This window comes from Haliaeetus albicilla, chromosome 26 (assembly GCF_947461875.1).
Source record: "Haliaeetus albicilla chromosome 26, bHalAlb1.1, whole genome shotgun sequence".
NCBI classification, from domain to species: Eukaryota; Metazoa; Chordata; class Aves; order Accipitriformes; family Accipitridae; genus Haliaeetus; species Haliaeetus albicilla.
In genome coordinates this window covers 3,149,009-3,164,921 of record NC_091508.1, presented here as the reverse complement: position 1 = coordinate 3,164,921, position 15,913 = coordinate 3,149,009, and the positions used below count along the sequence as shown (strand labels likewise).

The 15,913-nt window shown below is 42.7% G+C and overlaps 2 protein-coding genes across 3 annotated transcripts; both read right to left on the bottom strand.

The window, feature by feature from the left end:
• Positions 1 to 753: 753 nt before the first annotated feature.
• TMEM81 (transmembrane protein 81) lies at positions 754 to 4,418 on the bottom strand. The gene has a single exon (XM_069770591.1). It carries the CDS (start codon positions 2,905 to 2,907, stop codon positions 2,116 to 2,118), a length of 792 nt encoding a protein of 263 aa, XP_069626692.1. The 5' UTR covers positions 2,908 to 4,418; the 3' UTR covers positions 754 to 2,115.
• Positions 4,419 to 4,557: 139 nt separating this feature from the next.
• RBBP5 (RB binding protein 5, histone lysine methyltransferase complex subunit) lies at positions 4,558 to 15,858 on the bottom strand. 2 transcript variants are annotated; one of them, XM_069770590.1, is made up of 14 exons: positions 15,535 to 15,858; positions 15,284 to 15,309; positions 14,987 to 15,159; positions 14,420 to 14,560; positions 13,764 to 13,926; positions 13,191 to 13,300; positions 12,893 to 13,012; positions 12,448 to 12,601; positions 12,266 to 12,337; positions 11,524 to 11,641; positions 10,671 to 10,740; positions 10,327 to 10,556; positions 9,815 to 10,009; positions 4,558 to 6,412 (listed from the first exon to the last, which is right to left on the bottom strand). In XM_069770590.1, exons 1-14 carry the CDS (start codon positions 15,551 to 15,553, stop codon positions 6,387 to 6,389), a joined length of 1,617 nt encoding a protein of 538 aa, XP_069626691.1. In that variant the 5' UTR covers positions 15,554 to 15,858; the 3' UTR covers positions 4,558 to 6,386. The 2 variants fall into 2 exon arrangements, with proteins under 2 accessions (XP_069626691.1, XP_069626690.1); XM_069770589.1 differs by having other exon boundaries at positions 4,558 to 6,415; positions 15,535 to 15,855.
• Between the last annotated feature and the right edge of the window lie 55 nt (positions 15,859 to 15,913).

Here is a 15,913-nt window from a genome sequence, read left to right as displayed (position 1 = left end):
AGTGACCCGGCTAGAATGTCAGCAAAACCAAGGCGATGCAATGAAAGCCCAGAGGGCAGAGCAGGGGATAACAGCAACAGATGGAGGCTGGCATGTGAAAGGAGCAAGCGGTCCTTGAAGAAGCAACACAAGAACTGGCTGCTAAAGGACAGGGCCTTGAGAATTGCAGAAGAACAAAGCAGACTGACCACAGATGAGGACACCCTCCGCAAGATGAAGACTGGGAAATACTGGAATAAGGCTCAGAGAAAGCAGCACATGCTCCCAGCCAAGGAACAGAAACAGAGAAAAGCAGTGCAGAGCCACAGGGAACAGCTGAGCGAAGACAAAGCCAGCACTGAGCACAGGAGAAACTTCAGTATCGTGGAGCTGAGTCAGAGGAAACTGATGAAGAACAGAAGCAAGAAAAATCTTGGACAACTGGATCACCATTCAGGAGCTTCTGAGCCACAGGACCAGATCGCCAGATGGAAGAAGGACATACAGTCCCTTGCTGTCTGTCACAACTGTGTAGCAACCCTCCCGTCCCTTCCCAGAGGGTCACCCCAGGCACCAGGAAGGAACAGTGCATCTTCCCAACGGCATCTTCTGTCACTGCAGAATGGTTCCCTCCAATATTTCCAAACTTCTGCTGGTCATTGTGCTCATTAAAGTCTCCCTGCAGAAATAGGGAATGCAGTAGAACTACAAACTGGGAATTCAAGCCTGATGACAGGCTTGCTTCTCCACTCAAATACAGCTAGACGACCCCAGGGTCCACGGATCATTGTCCTGATATACGTATTGCCTACTTCACTGAACATGAAGATTTGGCTCACTGCATTTCAGTCTAATTTTTTTGTACAGGATTCTCTGCAAATAAGGTATTTATCTCCATATCCAGCTCTTTCTATATTAAAGCTTTTTTGTTGTTGTTCTGGTAAAAAAGAAAAAATAATAGTATGCTTCAATCTTTAATATTAGAGTCATATCATTATTTTCCACAGAATTGAGTGTGCTATGCATTCCTGTACTTTAGTTCACAGCAGGAAAAAAAAAAAAAAAAAGAAACAGACTTAGTAAATATAGTTGTTTACTGTAAAATAAGAGACAGAAGTAGAAAGAGAAGCCACTTAATAGGTCCCTCTGTGGATTCTGCTACCAAGGGGGAAACAATACTCCCCACGGAGTTGCTGCATGTTTTATACTTGTTAATAACCAGGAAAAATGAAAGATCCATAAGCCCACTGAACTATTCACTTCCTCCCCCTTTAAAGATTTTAGGAATGAGCTCAGCTCCGAGTGATGATTAAAAACCACCCAGTATGTTCCTAAGCAGCAGTGCTCAAATTGAAGATTAGCTTGTGCTACCCAGTGCTCCCTCCTTCGCTATTCTACACTACAAAGGAAACAGGGCAAGCTCCAAGCAATCACTTGAAGATATTTCACAGTTTTGCAGGCTCTAGTAGAAGGAGATAAATCTCTCTAGAGGAAGCAGACAGTAGTGGTCCACCCCTCAACCCCACACTGCCCCACAGCTACTGAGACCAGACCACTTGGATCTGATGGAAAGGACACCAGCCAGCCAGGAAACTTGGTTTGTAAGCCCGCCTCGAAAGCATCCTTACTTCTATACACCTTGTGCTGGAGAAACACCATCTACCAAACAGCGATCTGTGTCAGCTCACATCACCACAGAGTTCTCAGCAAGGCAGAAGAAATTCGAGGAATTAAGACAGGAATAAGGATCGCAAGTTATTAGCTAAATAAAAAACCCCCAAACACCTAGAGGTGAAATATGGCCTATTAGAGGAGCAGAGCAAGGTAATTAGCAGTGAGCAGTGGGCAGTTTTCTGTGGCTCAGTGTCCTCCTGTCTGGACCATTCTAGACCATCCTTTCACACAATGTGGAGCCAAACTCCCTTGCCTCATCTGGAGCTACTGTCTGCACTATTCCATTAAGACTCAAGCTCTGTCTCTACAGTCCTGTACTAACTTATCAGACTCCAAAGCTTAAGAAAGTATTTGGTAATAAACTGTGTCAGCCAGAAAAAAAAATAACAAACTTTGCTGTGAAATACTGCATCAATACTAATAAAGAGACAGAGACAAGAAATTGTATTAAATCTCGGTTCATTACTCCACAGCTCTCCTTCTCAAAATCTTCTGCAAGAAGCAGAGTGCCATGCTCACCAAGATACCCCCTATCACTCCACTTCCAACTCCTACCAAGCATTCATAAAACAATTCTCCTTGCCAAAAGTGCTGCTGTTCTTGCACTTCTTCATGAGTGCTGTTTTCTGTGTTTCCTTCCACCTCATTTGCTGCTAACTTCTGTTCCCAAGTCAAGGATTTTTGAAAGTTCAGATCCACTAAGTCACTTCGAATCACTCTGACCCCAAAGTAGACCCTCTTGATGACTCTGAATGTCTTCAACAACTGCACATCGCATCGGTAAGTCCCTGCATCAGACTCCCTAGCAGGGGAAAATCTGATGATGACAGAATTGGGGTTTTTGAAAGGTTTGAACAGTACATTATTTGTCGTGATAAGGCCTTGGGCAAGCCTCCACCTATAGCTATAGGCTTGGCTACTAAAGCCGACTACGTCCGAGGTCATGCAGCTGAGCTGGAAGGGTTTGCCCACGGGGATGGTGAAGTGGAGTAAGCCACAAACCCAGCTGGTCAGGCAGTCGGACCTGTGCAAGGTACAATTCCTCCTCTCTCGGGCGGGAGTGATCTCGCACATCTCCTCCAGTTTGAAGCCCAGCCCACAGGTGACACTGCAGGATGTGGTGTTGACTGCAACTTTCGCTACAACTGACTTCAGCTCTGCTGGGATGGTAACTTTTTCAAAGGAAACTACCAATGGCAGATAGAAAGCACAAGGTAATATCCCAAGGATGTGGCTGTTCCCCAAGGTCTTCATACTGGGGTTATCAATCAGACATGCTACTTTCTAAAGCCACGCAAATCCAGTAGTCAAAAAAACACAAAATCATTCTTTGTAAATCTTCAGACTTAGTATTTCTGAAATCCCACCAGTATCATCTTCAGGACCTAATCCTTCCAGTAGGAAAAATCCTCCAAGACAGGCTTGAAGTACCACACTGCTAAAGAAGATGCAACACATTACTATGTCAGTCAGAACGTGAATAGTTCTTTTAACAAGGCAACAGAATGTTTTAATCCACTATATTCCAGCAAATGGGATCTATTTGACAATTTAAAAAAAGATTAAGTCCTCCCTTCTCTGTAAGATTTTACGTCCTGTTTTAGATTAATTTCCACTGTAAAGAAGTACTGTTCCAGTTTAATTTTCCCACCAAACTATAAAGCAATGTAAGTAATCATTACTGGAACCCTTAAAATAATGCTGTTGAGCATACGGAAATCGTAATTCCCTATGCAGCACCTGCACAGTTCTGTCTTATATGCACGTATCCCAAAAGTACTCCTCAAATTACCAAGATCACGAAAACACGATTTCAACCTCTAGAGTCTGACAGCACTGACATCCAAAGGAAGCTGAACTGTATTTTATCACTGATGATACCCATCTCTATGCAGGGCTCAGCAGAGTCACTCACATCTGCGCGAGCCTGCATTCCCAGGGGAGCAGTGCCAACATCACAGTCCAGCTGCCCGGGTCAGAACGCAGCCCCAAACCTTCCGAGGGAGAACAAAGAACTCCCCTATGTGTGAAGCCAAAGCAAGTCCTCCGAGATGAGGACTCAGCATAAAAGCATCGTATTAGGCTCCTGACATCCACTATGGGACTCAGAAGGTATTCAACAGCACTGGCCTCACAGCATCACTCAGAGGAGCTGCAAGCCTAAGCCTCGTGCTCTGTGTCACGTACAGCCACCGACTCCGAAGAGAGTTATAAGCCAAAATCTCCACATTCAACCGATGCATCTGTAAAACAGAAACCACTCGTATGCTGCCATTGCAGCAAAACGCTTGAAAAGGAGACATCCCAGTGTAATTCACTTAGTGCTCAAGCATTCCAAAAAAATAATGCACTACTAAAAAAGTTCTTTGTGAAAAAAAAAAATCAAAGTTACTTATTTTTGATGGAGTAATTGAACTATGGTCAAGGCAGTTCAATAAAGAGTGTCTCCTTACCAGCAACTGAATTACGGATTGCAGAAAGGATTTGGATTGCCATGTTCTTCAACAGCTCTGCTAACGAATATCCACATTTCTCTTCCTAACAATCCTTAATTTCTTAAAATTAAGACTTCTGAAGATCTAGTATATGTATTTTCCACATTCAATTTCCCTGGAGGTGCACTCTACACCCAGCATGCTTTGTGTTCAGCTCCCCTTTCGTGTGTCTGCCTCAGAGTGCCGAGGCTGCACTCGGGTACACGGGGGTTTTATTAGACTACAAATTTACTTCTCTCTTGAAAAGAGATCATCAACCAAGTGCCACACAAAGAAACCAACCAACAACACACCAGCTGTGGTGAAGGCACAATATATTGGTGTTTGCACCAGAGCTGTGTTGTTGGATTCCTAAACATTGTCACAATATAAACAATGATGGTTGTATGGAAAAGCCAAGACTTACCCATTGACTTTAGGAAATAAAACATACCTCTTTATTTACAAACACAAAAACTAACATCACTGCTATATACTACCATCAAGCCAGTATCTGACAAATATTGTACAAAACTACAGATACCAGAAAATAAAATAAGAGATGGAAGAAAATAAACCAAGGACATATACACTGTACAGAGAAGTTTTAACAGAAACGAAGGCTGGAGTCTGTGGCAAATCATATGCTTTAAAACAATATAGAGAACCATTGCCTTTGCATCTTTTAAAGCTTGTGGGATCAGCCACACCACATATGGGTGGATTTGACATAACAACGTTCCAGGAAAGATGCGAGTCATCCTACAGGCAGAAAGAACAAAGAAAACTAAAACTGTACGCAAGGGAATGGATTTCATTAAATGAAGCAGGCCACTGTACCAAAGCAGGAAATGAAAATACCAGTTTCAAAAAACCCGATTTGAAATGTCTCCTCTCCTCCCATGCTTCTATCTCATGCAACTACTGCATACTTCCGACTGTAAATTAATAAATCTCTTTATGACTCCTCTTCTTGGTTTTTAATGTCTGCAGGATACTTTGAAAATTAAATACGTAGTGATAATCTCAATAATTACATCTGGGGAAAAACTGAAGTAATTGCACAGGACCTATAAAAGTCTATAAAACAAGGGGCATTAGGAATGAAAACTTTCTTTTAACAGGCAGTTGGTCTAGCACAGAGAGGTGTCAGGCTGTAGGTATCAGATAGAGAAAGAGCCTCTTGCCATTCCCACTAGGAAAATATCACAACCATCTTCAAGGAATAAAAGGTTAAAGCATGGCTGGGAATGAGCTGTTAGCATTCATCTTTCTTCCATTCTTGATCCAGAAGTTTGGAGGGGTGGGGGGACAAAAAGCTGAAAAACTACTGTTTCAGTTTGGAGAAATATTGGTTCTGTTTTTTCTCTAACTGCCAGTACCTACCAGCTAAGGAAGAAACCAATTGTTTCTGGTAGGGAACCTCACAGGAAAGAGAAAGAATAAAAACACTTGCAAGGACAGAAAGAAACTGCCAACACAGCTTTTCACATCACAGGCTAGAAGAAAGCATATCCACTGAGTATTTTATCTAGAGCTACTTTCACTTTTTCCTTCTCCCTCCATAAGCAGAGTCATCCTTCATGTCTAAAATATTCACAATACGAAGATTCATTCTTTGCAGACTTCAGAGGGGGTCTTGATTCTTCACATTAGAGCTCTATCCACTTGAGATGAAATCAAACCTGGCACATAATCAGCAGCAGTGTTTCACTAAGCATGTCAGCATAGAAGACATCACACTGAGCTAACAGAAAAGCTGATAAGGTAATACAGCTGGCATAGAAGGACTTACAACTCACCAAAATGAAAATTAACAGCAAAGAAAGGGAAGTTTGCAGGATACACAGTCATACGGCATCAGGAATAAAAATACACACTTTGGGTGTTCTTCAATCCAGGAACAAAACAAAAAAATATTTAAAAGACAACGGCTGATAAGATCTGGAGTGGCAGAGTGTTGGGTACCAGCTCACTTTAGAAATAGTTATATATGTCAACACAAAGGCAGTCCAATTAGTCTCTTTGCAAATCACATGACCTGAGAGTCAGCATCTTACACTGTTCGATGAAGAGGCAGTTAAGGAGGAATGAAGGCCGTTTCCTCTTCCATATTCATTTCTTACAAAAGTCACTCCCTGAATCCATGAACAATCAGTCTGCTGTATTAGTCAGTCCACTCTGACTGAGCATTTCATCTATTTTCCACATTATGGTGTCAATATAGGAAAGAATACAGGAAGATAGAGAAGAATGTCTTCATAACAATTCTGAGATTGCACCACCTGCTAAAGAGATCAAAGACAGGTGAAAAGTAAGTAACCAGACTCAAACAGATGTTACCAGAAAGCAGAGACCACCAAATACGGTAGCATTTCCAGAAAAAAAATGAAAGAGGACAAGATTTTCTAGATAAAGCCATTCTTTTCAGAATGAGATATAATCAACAAGATACTATCTACGACAAATTAAGATCTACAGTATTTCTGCATTTGTATTTGAGATCACGTGCACAGGCATAGACAAGGTGGCTAAGGAACTCTGAGCCTTTACTCCAAAAAGTTGCAAGCAAACTTACCTGGTGTGCAACTTTTTGATTCATCAATCCCCAAAATCTCAGAGCAAAGGACAACTGAAAACAACAAGTTCCACCTAAGTCTGGGTTAAACCAGATTGCTGTAAGATTTTATTCTAAAACTATAAAATGGATCGAGCTTCTCAGTTTGTTTATACTGAAACCTGATTTTGACATAGCTTTAAGAATAAGACATTTACTGCCAGACTGCACAGTACAGTGACACAGACGCACTTGCGCCAGGCTCCAAGTTCCAGCCATGCAGCATGCAGAAAGACACTGTATTATGGCATATCAGCAAACAGTTTCCAGAGGAGAAATGCTTGCTGTGTGACTGTTTTAGCGACTGGTTAGTTACTTCAGAAAGCAACAGCACAAGGAACTAGCAGAGTTAACAGCTTCAAGCACAAGAGACAGAAAAGGCAGTCTGGCTCCAGGATCCCAGGCAGGTGGCCATTTGAATTTGGAAGTGTGTATTTGCGGTGTGGTGGAACACCAGCAACCCCAAGAAAAAACTGGCTGCCCAAAATAGGATTCTAAGTGCAAGCCGTAAAGAGAACAAAGGAAGACAGACATGAATTTCATGGAGTAAAAGACTACTGTGAGTTTGGAAAGATCCAAGTGACAGTTTCTTCAGTGCACAATCTGTTCTTCTCATAACATGACTCATATAGACACTTCCAACACTGACTACTGAGATCTACTGCATGGATCTTATTAGATCCTCTTAAGTCAACAGTACTGTAGAAGGGAGCACAATAACAGGTCCTAATGAGAGATAGCAGTCCATCATAGCAATATTGATTATTTGCCTGTATCTCAATCAAGCTAAAGAATTCCACCATGGAAAAACACCTTAAAGTGCTTACAGGCAGCAAAAACTAAAAGTAAATTTTAGAAAGCTCTACCATCTCTGATAGGTGGGCAAAGTAAGTAGGGAACTTGGGTCTAAACCCATTTGTTTGTAAGAAAAGAAAATTTCCATTCTACAGTGTCCAAAAACCAAAGCTAACTGTACTGGCACAGGTATGCACATCCCAAGCTTAGCAGCAGTAAAATTCCACTGTTGTCTTTTATAGCAAGTCAGGCTATAACAACTGCATGAAAGCATTAGAAACAAAACCACACAAAAATCCTCCCAAATACGGTTTTGCAAGGATGTGTAAAAAAAACAAGAAAGGAGTCTGTCTAGAATGTTGCTTCATTTGAAACATGTTAGAGGAAATGGGAGTATTATTTTCCCAGCTCTCAGAACAGACCAATGCAATAGTGATCACAAGCTGCAAGAAGAAAGTACACTGACATCTGTCTGCAAATGTAGATCAAGCAAATTAGTAAAACAAGTTGATAAAGTTCCATAAACATACCTTGAAAAAGTTGAACAAAAATACTTGCTATTAAAACTACTCCTCTGAAAACAGACTGCTTATACAGCCACTTAAACATGGAAAAGTCAAAATATCCAGCTTTTTTTTTTTGAAGCAAGTGATGACTGAAATTTGTTTTGGAAGCCACATTGTTAAGTTTCCAGTGCACGATCCTTTCTCATTTATATCCTTTTGCATACGGTCATGTTAATTAGCAGCACAATAAAAGAAAGCAATCAACAGGCCTGCTGATAAAACTAACGGTTATGCTCATTTGGTCTTCAAACCAGTCTTGTCCATCCAGCATGGTACAACAGAGCAGTCAGGATGTGTAACAGATGCCAGCAAAGACACCTGAGGATCCACACAATCCGGTAATTCCTTACTATCGTACGTTAAAACATACTGGATGCCCCCTAATGACTTGAAAAGTCAAAAGAGAATCAGCCTGTCTAGCAAATCTGACACTAGAAGCTAAGCAGTACCTCCCAGGCTACAAACAAGATCTAAGGATATTCTTGTGTATCTGTTTAATTTCTAGATTTTGCAAGGTGCAGCGTGAAAGGATTAAATAGAAGCCCAGAAAACATCCACCATGTTTTTCCATGTATAGACTAAGTTTCCTTTATCCCATTCCCTTTTTCAGCAAATAGCAATTATCAGTACTAGTACAAGCAACGTAACAGGAGCTGAGCAGGAAGGACAATGAGCAAGGTGGGTAGCATAAGACCAGCAGTGAGGGAAGGAAGGGGGGGGGGCGGGAATAAAATCACTTCCGTACAGTCTAAAATCCACAGCAGCAGCTGCTGATTCAAGGAAATGCAAAATTTGATAGATAATTACATTGTGTCTTTGAAACTGTTTATATATCAACCCTGGGGCCTTCATTACAATCTAAAAAAAAAAAAAAAAAAAAGGAGTTCACATCACTTAATCCAATCATGTGCTTTCTTTACTGTGCTTGAATGAACTTTTCCCAAATAAGAAGCTGAAATAGCAAATGAGACAGATGGGAAACACTTGGTCCCTCTGAGACTAAGTCTAGACCCGGACAAAGCTGACTGCAACAGTCCTGTTTTAGTACACAACCAACAAAATATGACCAAAAAAAGAAAAGGCGGGGGGAGAAGAAAAGTCCACCAAAACCTATCCTCATTTACAGCAACTGTACTTTCTGGAATTTAACAAAGGCTGCTGTATAGCTAAGAATAGAAAACTCAGCCCCTGAATTTTATCTCAGGGGTCATTTATCAAGTGGACCATTATCAATGCTCCATTTCCTAATTCTGCCTACAGAACTTTTCTGTTCTTCATCACTGCCTAGTATTGATGGCACAAAGTATCAATTTCAGCTTCAGAATCCTTCACTATTCACATTTCCCCCCCTCAAAATCGACCCACCAAAACCAAACATTGTTACTGTTTATGTAAGAATTGATAGAAGTTATTGAAAAGATTCAAGTTATGAAAAGACATTTTGCTTTTGAAATGGTGCTCAATCGCTATTAAAAACCCTACATGCTCTTTATATGCAATAACACAGGCATGGATATCAGTTTTATTACAAATATTGAAAGCGCTCCCACTTAAAAAAAATGTAAAATTTTGCCTATCCTTGACAGCAGCTAAACATTTAGTAAGCAAGTGCCATTTGGGAAGATAAAATGCTATGACTATATTAAGTCAGGGTCTGTACAAAGCAAGGCCACCAAGCAAGCCAACGACGCTCACGCTGGGTTCCTTACCTGTCAAAGGCTGTCCCAGCTCCGCCTGCACTTTACCCTTCGCTGCTCCTTCCAGAGGTAAAGCACCTCTGTCCCCTTTGTAGAGTTTCGGTTTAAATGGAGAATCTTTGTCTTTACCTTTTGATCCTTTAGGCCTGCCTGCTTGCTTCTTCTTGGATTTACCATCTCCCTTCACACCCAGCAGCGGATGGACTTCTGTGGAGAGGTAACGTGTTACCAAAGTGAGTTATCCCTTAAGATGCTTGTATCAGCACATACAGCCCTTAGTGTTAAATACAAACAGCATTAAAAATTACAGTTTCAGGATGCCTTTTCTCATTCCTAGCTTGCAAAATGCCAGCAGATTTGCAGAGTTGGTCGCTATTAATAACTGTTGTAAGAAGTAACTTCAAAGGAAGGAGAAAATTAGGGAGTGACCTTCTGAACTTCTGGTCTTCAGACAAAGTTAAGGCAAAGCTAAAAACCATCTCAGATGCAGAATAGGCACTAAAACAATGGCAGCTTCTACGCACCATCATTAGGTACTCCTTGTAGTTCAATGTTGGTGGTTTTGGGCTTCTTCTTTGGTGCCTGAGGTCCATCAGAGGAGGACTGCCTCTTCTTCTCGGATCCTATTCCCTCATCAGTTAAAGAACTCTGAACCGCATCTGGTGGAGGTCCATAGGGGTTTTCTTCTGGATCTTCAACTTCAGGAGCAATGGGTAAGTAAAGCAAAGCCTTGGAGTCCTCCAGTTCTTCATCACTGTGAAGGAAAAAAATTTGCTTTCATTTAAAAGTAGGGGTTATTATAACATATTATACAGGGAATATTAGCAATACATTTTGTATTCATACTTTAAACAAAATATTCTTTCACCTGCTACAGAAGGCAGCAATGGGATCCACACTAGTTACATCCACTTCTTCATCTTCTGCAGCATCAGCACCTGAGAACCAGAGAAAAGAGACAAATTAAAGACAGTAAGGAAAAGACCAAATTACTTAGAAAGAATGGGACTGACTGCTTAAATGTCTAAGCATGCAGAAGTGAGAATTCAAGCAGAAAACAAACCTAAAGTATCTCCTCTTAAATCCATCAGGTTCTTATTTTTCTATGTTCTCATATAGACCTATTGTTATAAAACACCAGTAATAAAGCTAGATAAAAGATTTAGAATCTTCTAAATGTTTTGTTGTTTTCACTAAACTAGTTCTGAATCTGATTAAATTTATTTTAATGCTTAATTCCCACAAGCCAACATTACACTTGAATATTAGAAACTGCTAAACAACAATTAATCTAAATATGAGAAGTGCTGCAAAGCCTGGTAATGAGGAGAGCTCTGTGGTATGGTGGGAATAATCCTTATTTCTTTCCATAGCTTAACCATAGCCTTTCACAGTACACAATTTTTTGGCACCACCAAGTGGCCAGGTTGCACTGCTACTGATTCAAATTCAGCACTGCCGCTGTTGAGAGTTAGCTGTCTATTTGCTGCTGCTTTCTGCTCAAACATGCATTGGAGAGGGGAGACATTTCTAAAAAATGTTGCACATCAATTGGCAGGAATCATATTGATCGTGTTAGTTCATACATCTTCATTTATCCCTTCCTGTTTTGTCATTTAATACCCATGTATACTACCATGACCACTAGTTTTAATTTTTACTGTGGTCATGTAGTCAGACTACCAACTATTTGCTACATAGAAACCCGCTTTAAGCAGTACCTGTCTGTTCTGGTTCACTCTTATCTTCATCTTCAATGTCAAATTCTGACTCTCTCTCTTCATATTCTACATTTTCATCCAGCTCTTTGAAGTCAGGTGCAAAGGCACTCCAGTTTTCCTAAACCACAAATTCAGAACAATTTTTACCTTATGCAAAGGAACAGCAGCTGTAGTGAGGACTCGTGAAATTAAAATCTCATTCTGCATTAAAATCCCGGAAGCCACACACAAGATCACAAAAAAAAAAAAAAACACCAAACAAACAAGCAAACAAACAACAAAAAAAAAGAAATCAAGCCTCGTTTAGGTCCACAGACATACGGCAAATTAGGAATTGCGCAAGTTAGTTCCTACTGAAAATACAACATTGTAATATTCCTTAAACATTGCAACGTACATCATAAAACAAAGCTGTGTGTTCACATCTAGCCACTTCAGTTTTGGCTCGCTCGCTCACTCAGATTTCCTGTGCTTAAACACCACATTCAGGACACCATTCCCACATAAAATGTCCCTGTGATGATATTTAAGAATTAATGCAAAGCTTAACTAGTTCAGCGGCTGAAGTATGAGTACCCTCCTCACATTCAACAAGATGGTAAACATATGTCAAGTTAGGCAGGTGAACCTAAAAAGCTTGTTGAATGGGGATTTAATAAAGGATTTCAACATGCAACCATACAGTCTACTAGGATGGAGACCACTGGGGAATCCTCTTAAGGAAACCATCTAAAACACTTACCACTTGATTCTGAGCCCATATTGATACAACACCACTTGAAATAGAAGCTATGATCGGTCGGACAGGATGCCACTAGATTTATTTGAAAGAGAAAAGAGGAGGAACTTCATTGGTAAATGGAATTAAGAAAGGTTAGTTTTCAAAACAACAAGAAACATAGTAATAGCAGACAGTTTTCTTACTGCTACATCCAAGAGTAGCTCTCCTCTGGTCCCGTGGAGGATTTTCACTAGGTTTCCAATACTCTTCTCCCAAATGTACAGAGCATGCTGTCGTGCTGAACCTGCCACTATATATTCACCATCACCAGAGAAACAGCACTTCTTCCATGGTGTCCTGCGTGCAAAGACAGCATCACAAGTTAAACGGTTAAACAACAGCAGAGCATGGATGTCGGAGGACTGCGGAGTGGGCTTGTTCTTCAGACTGAGGTCTTACATACTCCCAACCACAAATAATAGTTAAACTTCAAATCAAATTGTGACAGACAGGTTTCAAATTAAAATATCTGTCCATTACACTGAGTAAGATACCAAACTACCCTTCATCCAGAGAGTCCCATTAGTGCCAAGCACATAAACCTCACCTTTTCAAGTGAGGCTGACCAGCCATTCTACTGCCTCTTACCGGTTCACTAAATCCTGCAGTTTCTGCATCGGTTCAGGCTCCCCATCTCGTCCACAAGTTAGAATTTCACGGCCATCGTAGACCCTGATTATCCGGTCCGCTGTGTTTATTAAAAAGCAGCTGTAGAAAGGAGGGCACAGAACATGCATTGCATTAAAAGACTAAAGATTAATTGAAAACTATAGGGTAGATTGACAGAGCATACAAGGTCTGAAAAACCCCCACGGTTCTTTCACGGAACATATTCTGATTCTTTTTATTTCCTTAAAGATACCACTTGATAGATGAAGTAGCTCACCTTCCTTTCCGAGCAAATTCAATCGATTTAATAGCTGTGGTGTTGCTGGTTCCAGTTGTCACTCTGAAGGAAGCAACAAGATCCTGAGTGTCTGTTTTTAAGACCAAGATCTGAAGATTGAGGAGACAGAAAGCAATCAGCATCTTCATTATAACTCATTCCCCTCTTGGTACCTTTAACATCAACTACTAACCCTGACAACAGAAGCTTCAGCAGTCTACACAGGAATAGTTAGGATTCTGCAACTGTAGTTCTACTACAGTTTCTGTGACAGTTCTGCGACATAAACATTAGCTTATTTACACTGGAAAAGGATCCAACAAACACGGTCAAAGACAACAGCAACACAAAGACCTAATTCAGACAAAGATTACAGTCTAGAGATCTTCAAAGATAAAATGCGATGCTTTATTCAGAAGATCATATCAATGCAATATCAATTATTCAAGAGACATTCAGGAAGCTTAATATGTATACTAAAACAAAGAACGCAACCCAGAAATGTTAAGCATCTTGATAAAAGCAGGAAGCAATCTAAGCTATAGCATCCAGTGCCGCCTGCTAAAGTCTCACCTTCCCCTTGGCATTGCCCGTATAAATGTATTCCCCTCGCCTGTCAAAGGAGGCCACAACATTGAGATCAGAATCATCATCCACAGGTAGGACAACATGTTTGGAGTCTGACAGCGTTAGCATCACTGGCGCCGACTTCATGGGACAAACCAAAACTCTGTTTCTGCAAAGCAGAAAAATAAGAGGTAGCAGTTTCTTCTCTGGAAAAGAATTTCCACATTTAGATGCAGAAAAAAATCCCAATCTATATCAAGAAATACAGAATACCGCTCTATTTTTATTATCTTATTTTGTCTTTGTTACTTTAATCGCAAAATGACATTAAACTGGTGTGTACTTTAACTTCCTTTCTTTCTCTGGAAGCTGCTCAAAGTTTATGCAGTAACCTGTAAGCTCAATGAGACATCTCTACATACGCTTCCAAGAATCATTCCCTTGTTTCCTCTCCTCCCGCACTGATATTTTCATAACAAAAAGAGCCACAAAAAATCCAGTTAGGGTCCTAATCACAAGACGATACACCAAAATCATCTATCTGACTTGGAAAAATCACTTTGCAAACTGCAGTAAAAGCATCTGAATAATCATTAGTTCTACCAAAATAAGAGCAGTTCTACCAAAACAAGAGCATTCCACCCTTTTTCCACGGGACTTACTGGTCTCGAGGGTGGTACTGAACTTTCAAGATAGGCGAAGGAAATCGAAATCTCTGGTCGCAGTCTCCAGAGAGCACATCCCATTGCGACACAATGTTATCGGTCGAAGCACTCACCAGTTTGTGACCATCTCGACTCCAGCTACAGTAATGAGAGGCAGTTCAAGTAAAAGTTACTCCTTAAATGCATAAGACGTGCCTACAGCTTAAAATTATCAGACTCACGTGTAAACCTGTTAGCGTGAACAATAACCTAACATCCAAAAACTTAATAGCCATAACATGCTTCCAAACTCTCTTAAAGGAAACTATCCTGAAACGTAGCTGAGTACCCCACAGCGGGCTGGCATTTCAGCGATCAACATGCCCAGGTGTTAAGAGCCATCAGGGCATCAGCGCACCCGAGGCTCAGCAAACACAGGCACGGACAACCTCTAACAAGGACGAGAACAGCCTTTCACACCTGGTGCGTAAGCTACAAGCTCAGTTACCGCTAAAGGTCGAATTCGGTTACCCCGAGCAAAAAAAAAAAACAAACAGAACAACAAAACCCCGAGCGTTTTCTCACCATAAGGAGCAGACGGGGTGAATGTGAGCGCTTATGATTTTGGCGATGCCCCTGGTGAGGAAGTCCCAGATGACGATGCGCCCGTCGTTGCAGCCCACGGCCAGCAGCGTGCCCCAGCGATTGAAGGTGCAGGTCAGGGCCATGCTGATGCAGTCCAGCGTGCCATCGGCCTCCTGCGGGGAGAGGGCAGCGGAGGGGGGGGTCAGGCCGCCGCCGCCGCCGTCCCGCCCGGCCGCCGAGCCGCTCGCAGCAGCCGGCGGGACGGGGGTAGCCCCGCGGGGCGGGGAGGACGTTTACCTCGGGGTAGTTCTGGCCGAAGGACTCTGCAACGAAAGGTAAAGACGGTGTTTAGGAGTGAGGCGAGCCCGGCGACCCCGTGGCCCGCTCCGCCTGAACGCGCCCCGTTCACGCTCCTCCGTCGGCGGGGAGACGGATCGATACCCGCCCCCAGGCGGGCTCCCGGCCCGGCCCGGCCGCCCCTCTCTGTCCCCGGCCCGGCCCGGCCGCCGCTTTCCGCCCCCGGCCCGGTCCCCGCAGCCCGGACCCACCGAGCAGCTCCAGGTTCATCGCGGCCGCCGTCCCGCTCCCTCCGTCCCCGTCGCCGAAGGACCCCGCTGAGGGGAAGGGGGGGGGCCTAAGCTTGCGCTGCGCCACCCGGGCGTTCGCCTTAACGAATCCCCCTCCCGCTCCCTTCCACCTACAGCCTCGCGACCCACCGGCACCTCGCAACCCGTTGACGACCCGAACCGCGATCGCCCGACCCAGCGCCGTCCCCCTCACCCCGCGGCGGCGGGGCTCGGTAGCGCGGCTGGGTTCAGGCAGAGCCAAGGGCAGCCCGGCGCCTGCGCGCGGAAGGTTCCGGGCGGGTCCCGCGGCCGCAGAGCCGAAGGTTCCGGGGGCGGCGGAACAAGCGGCGGAGAACGATCG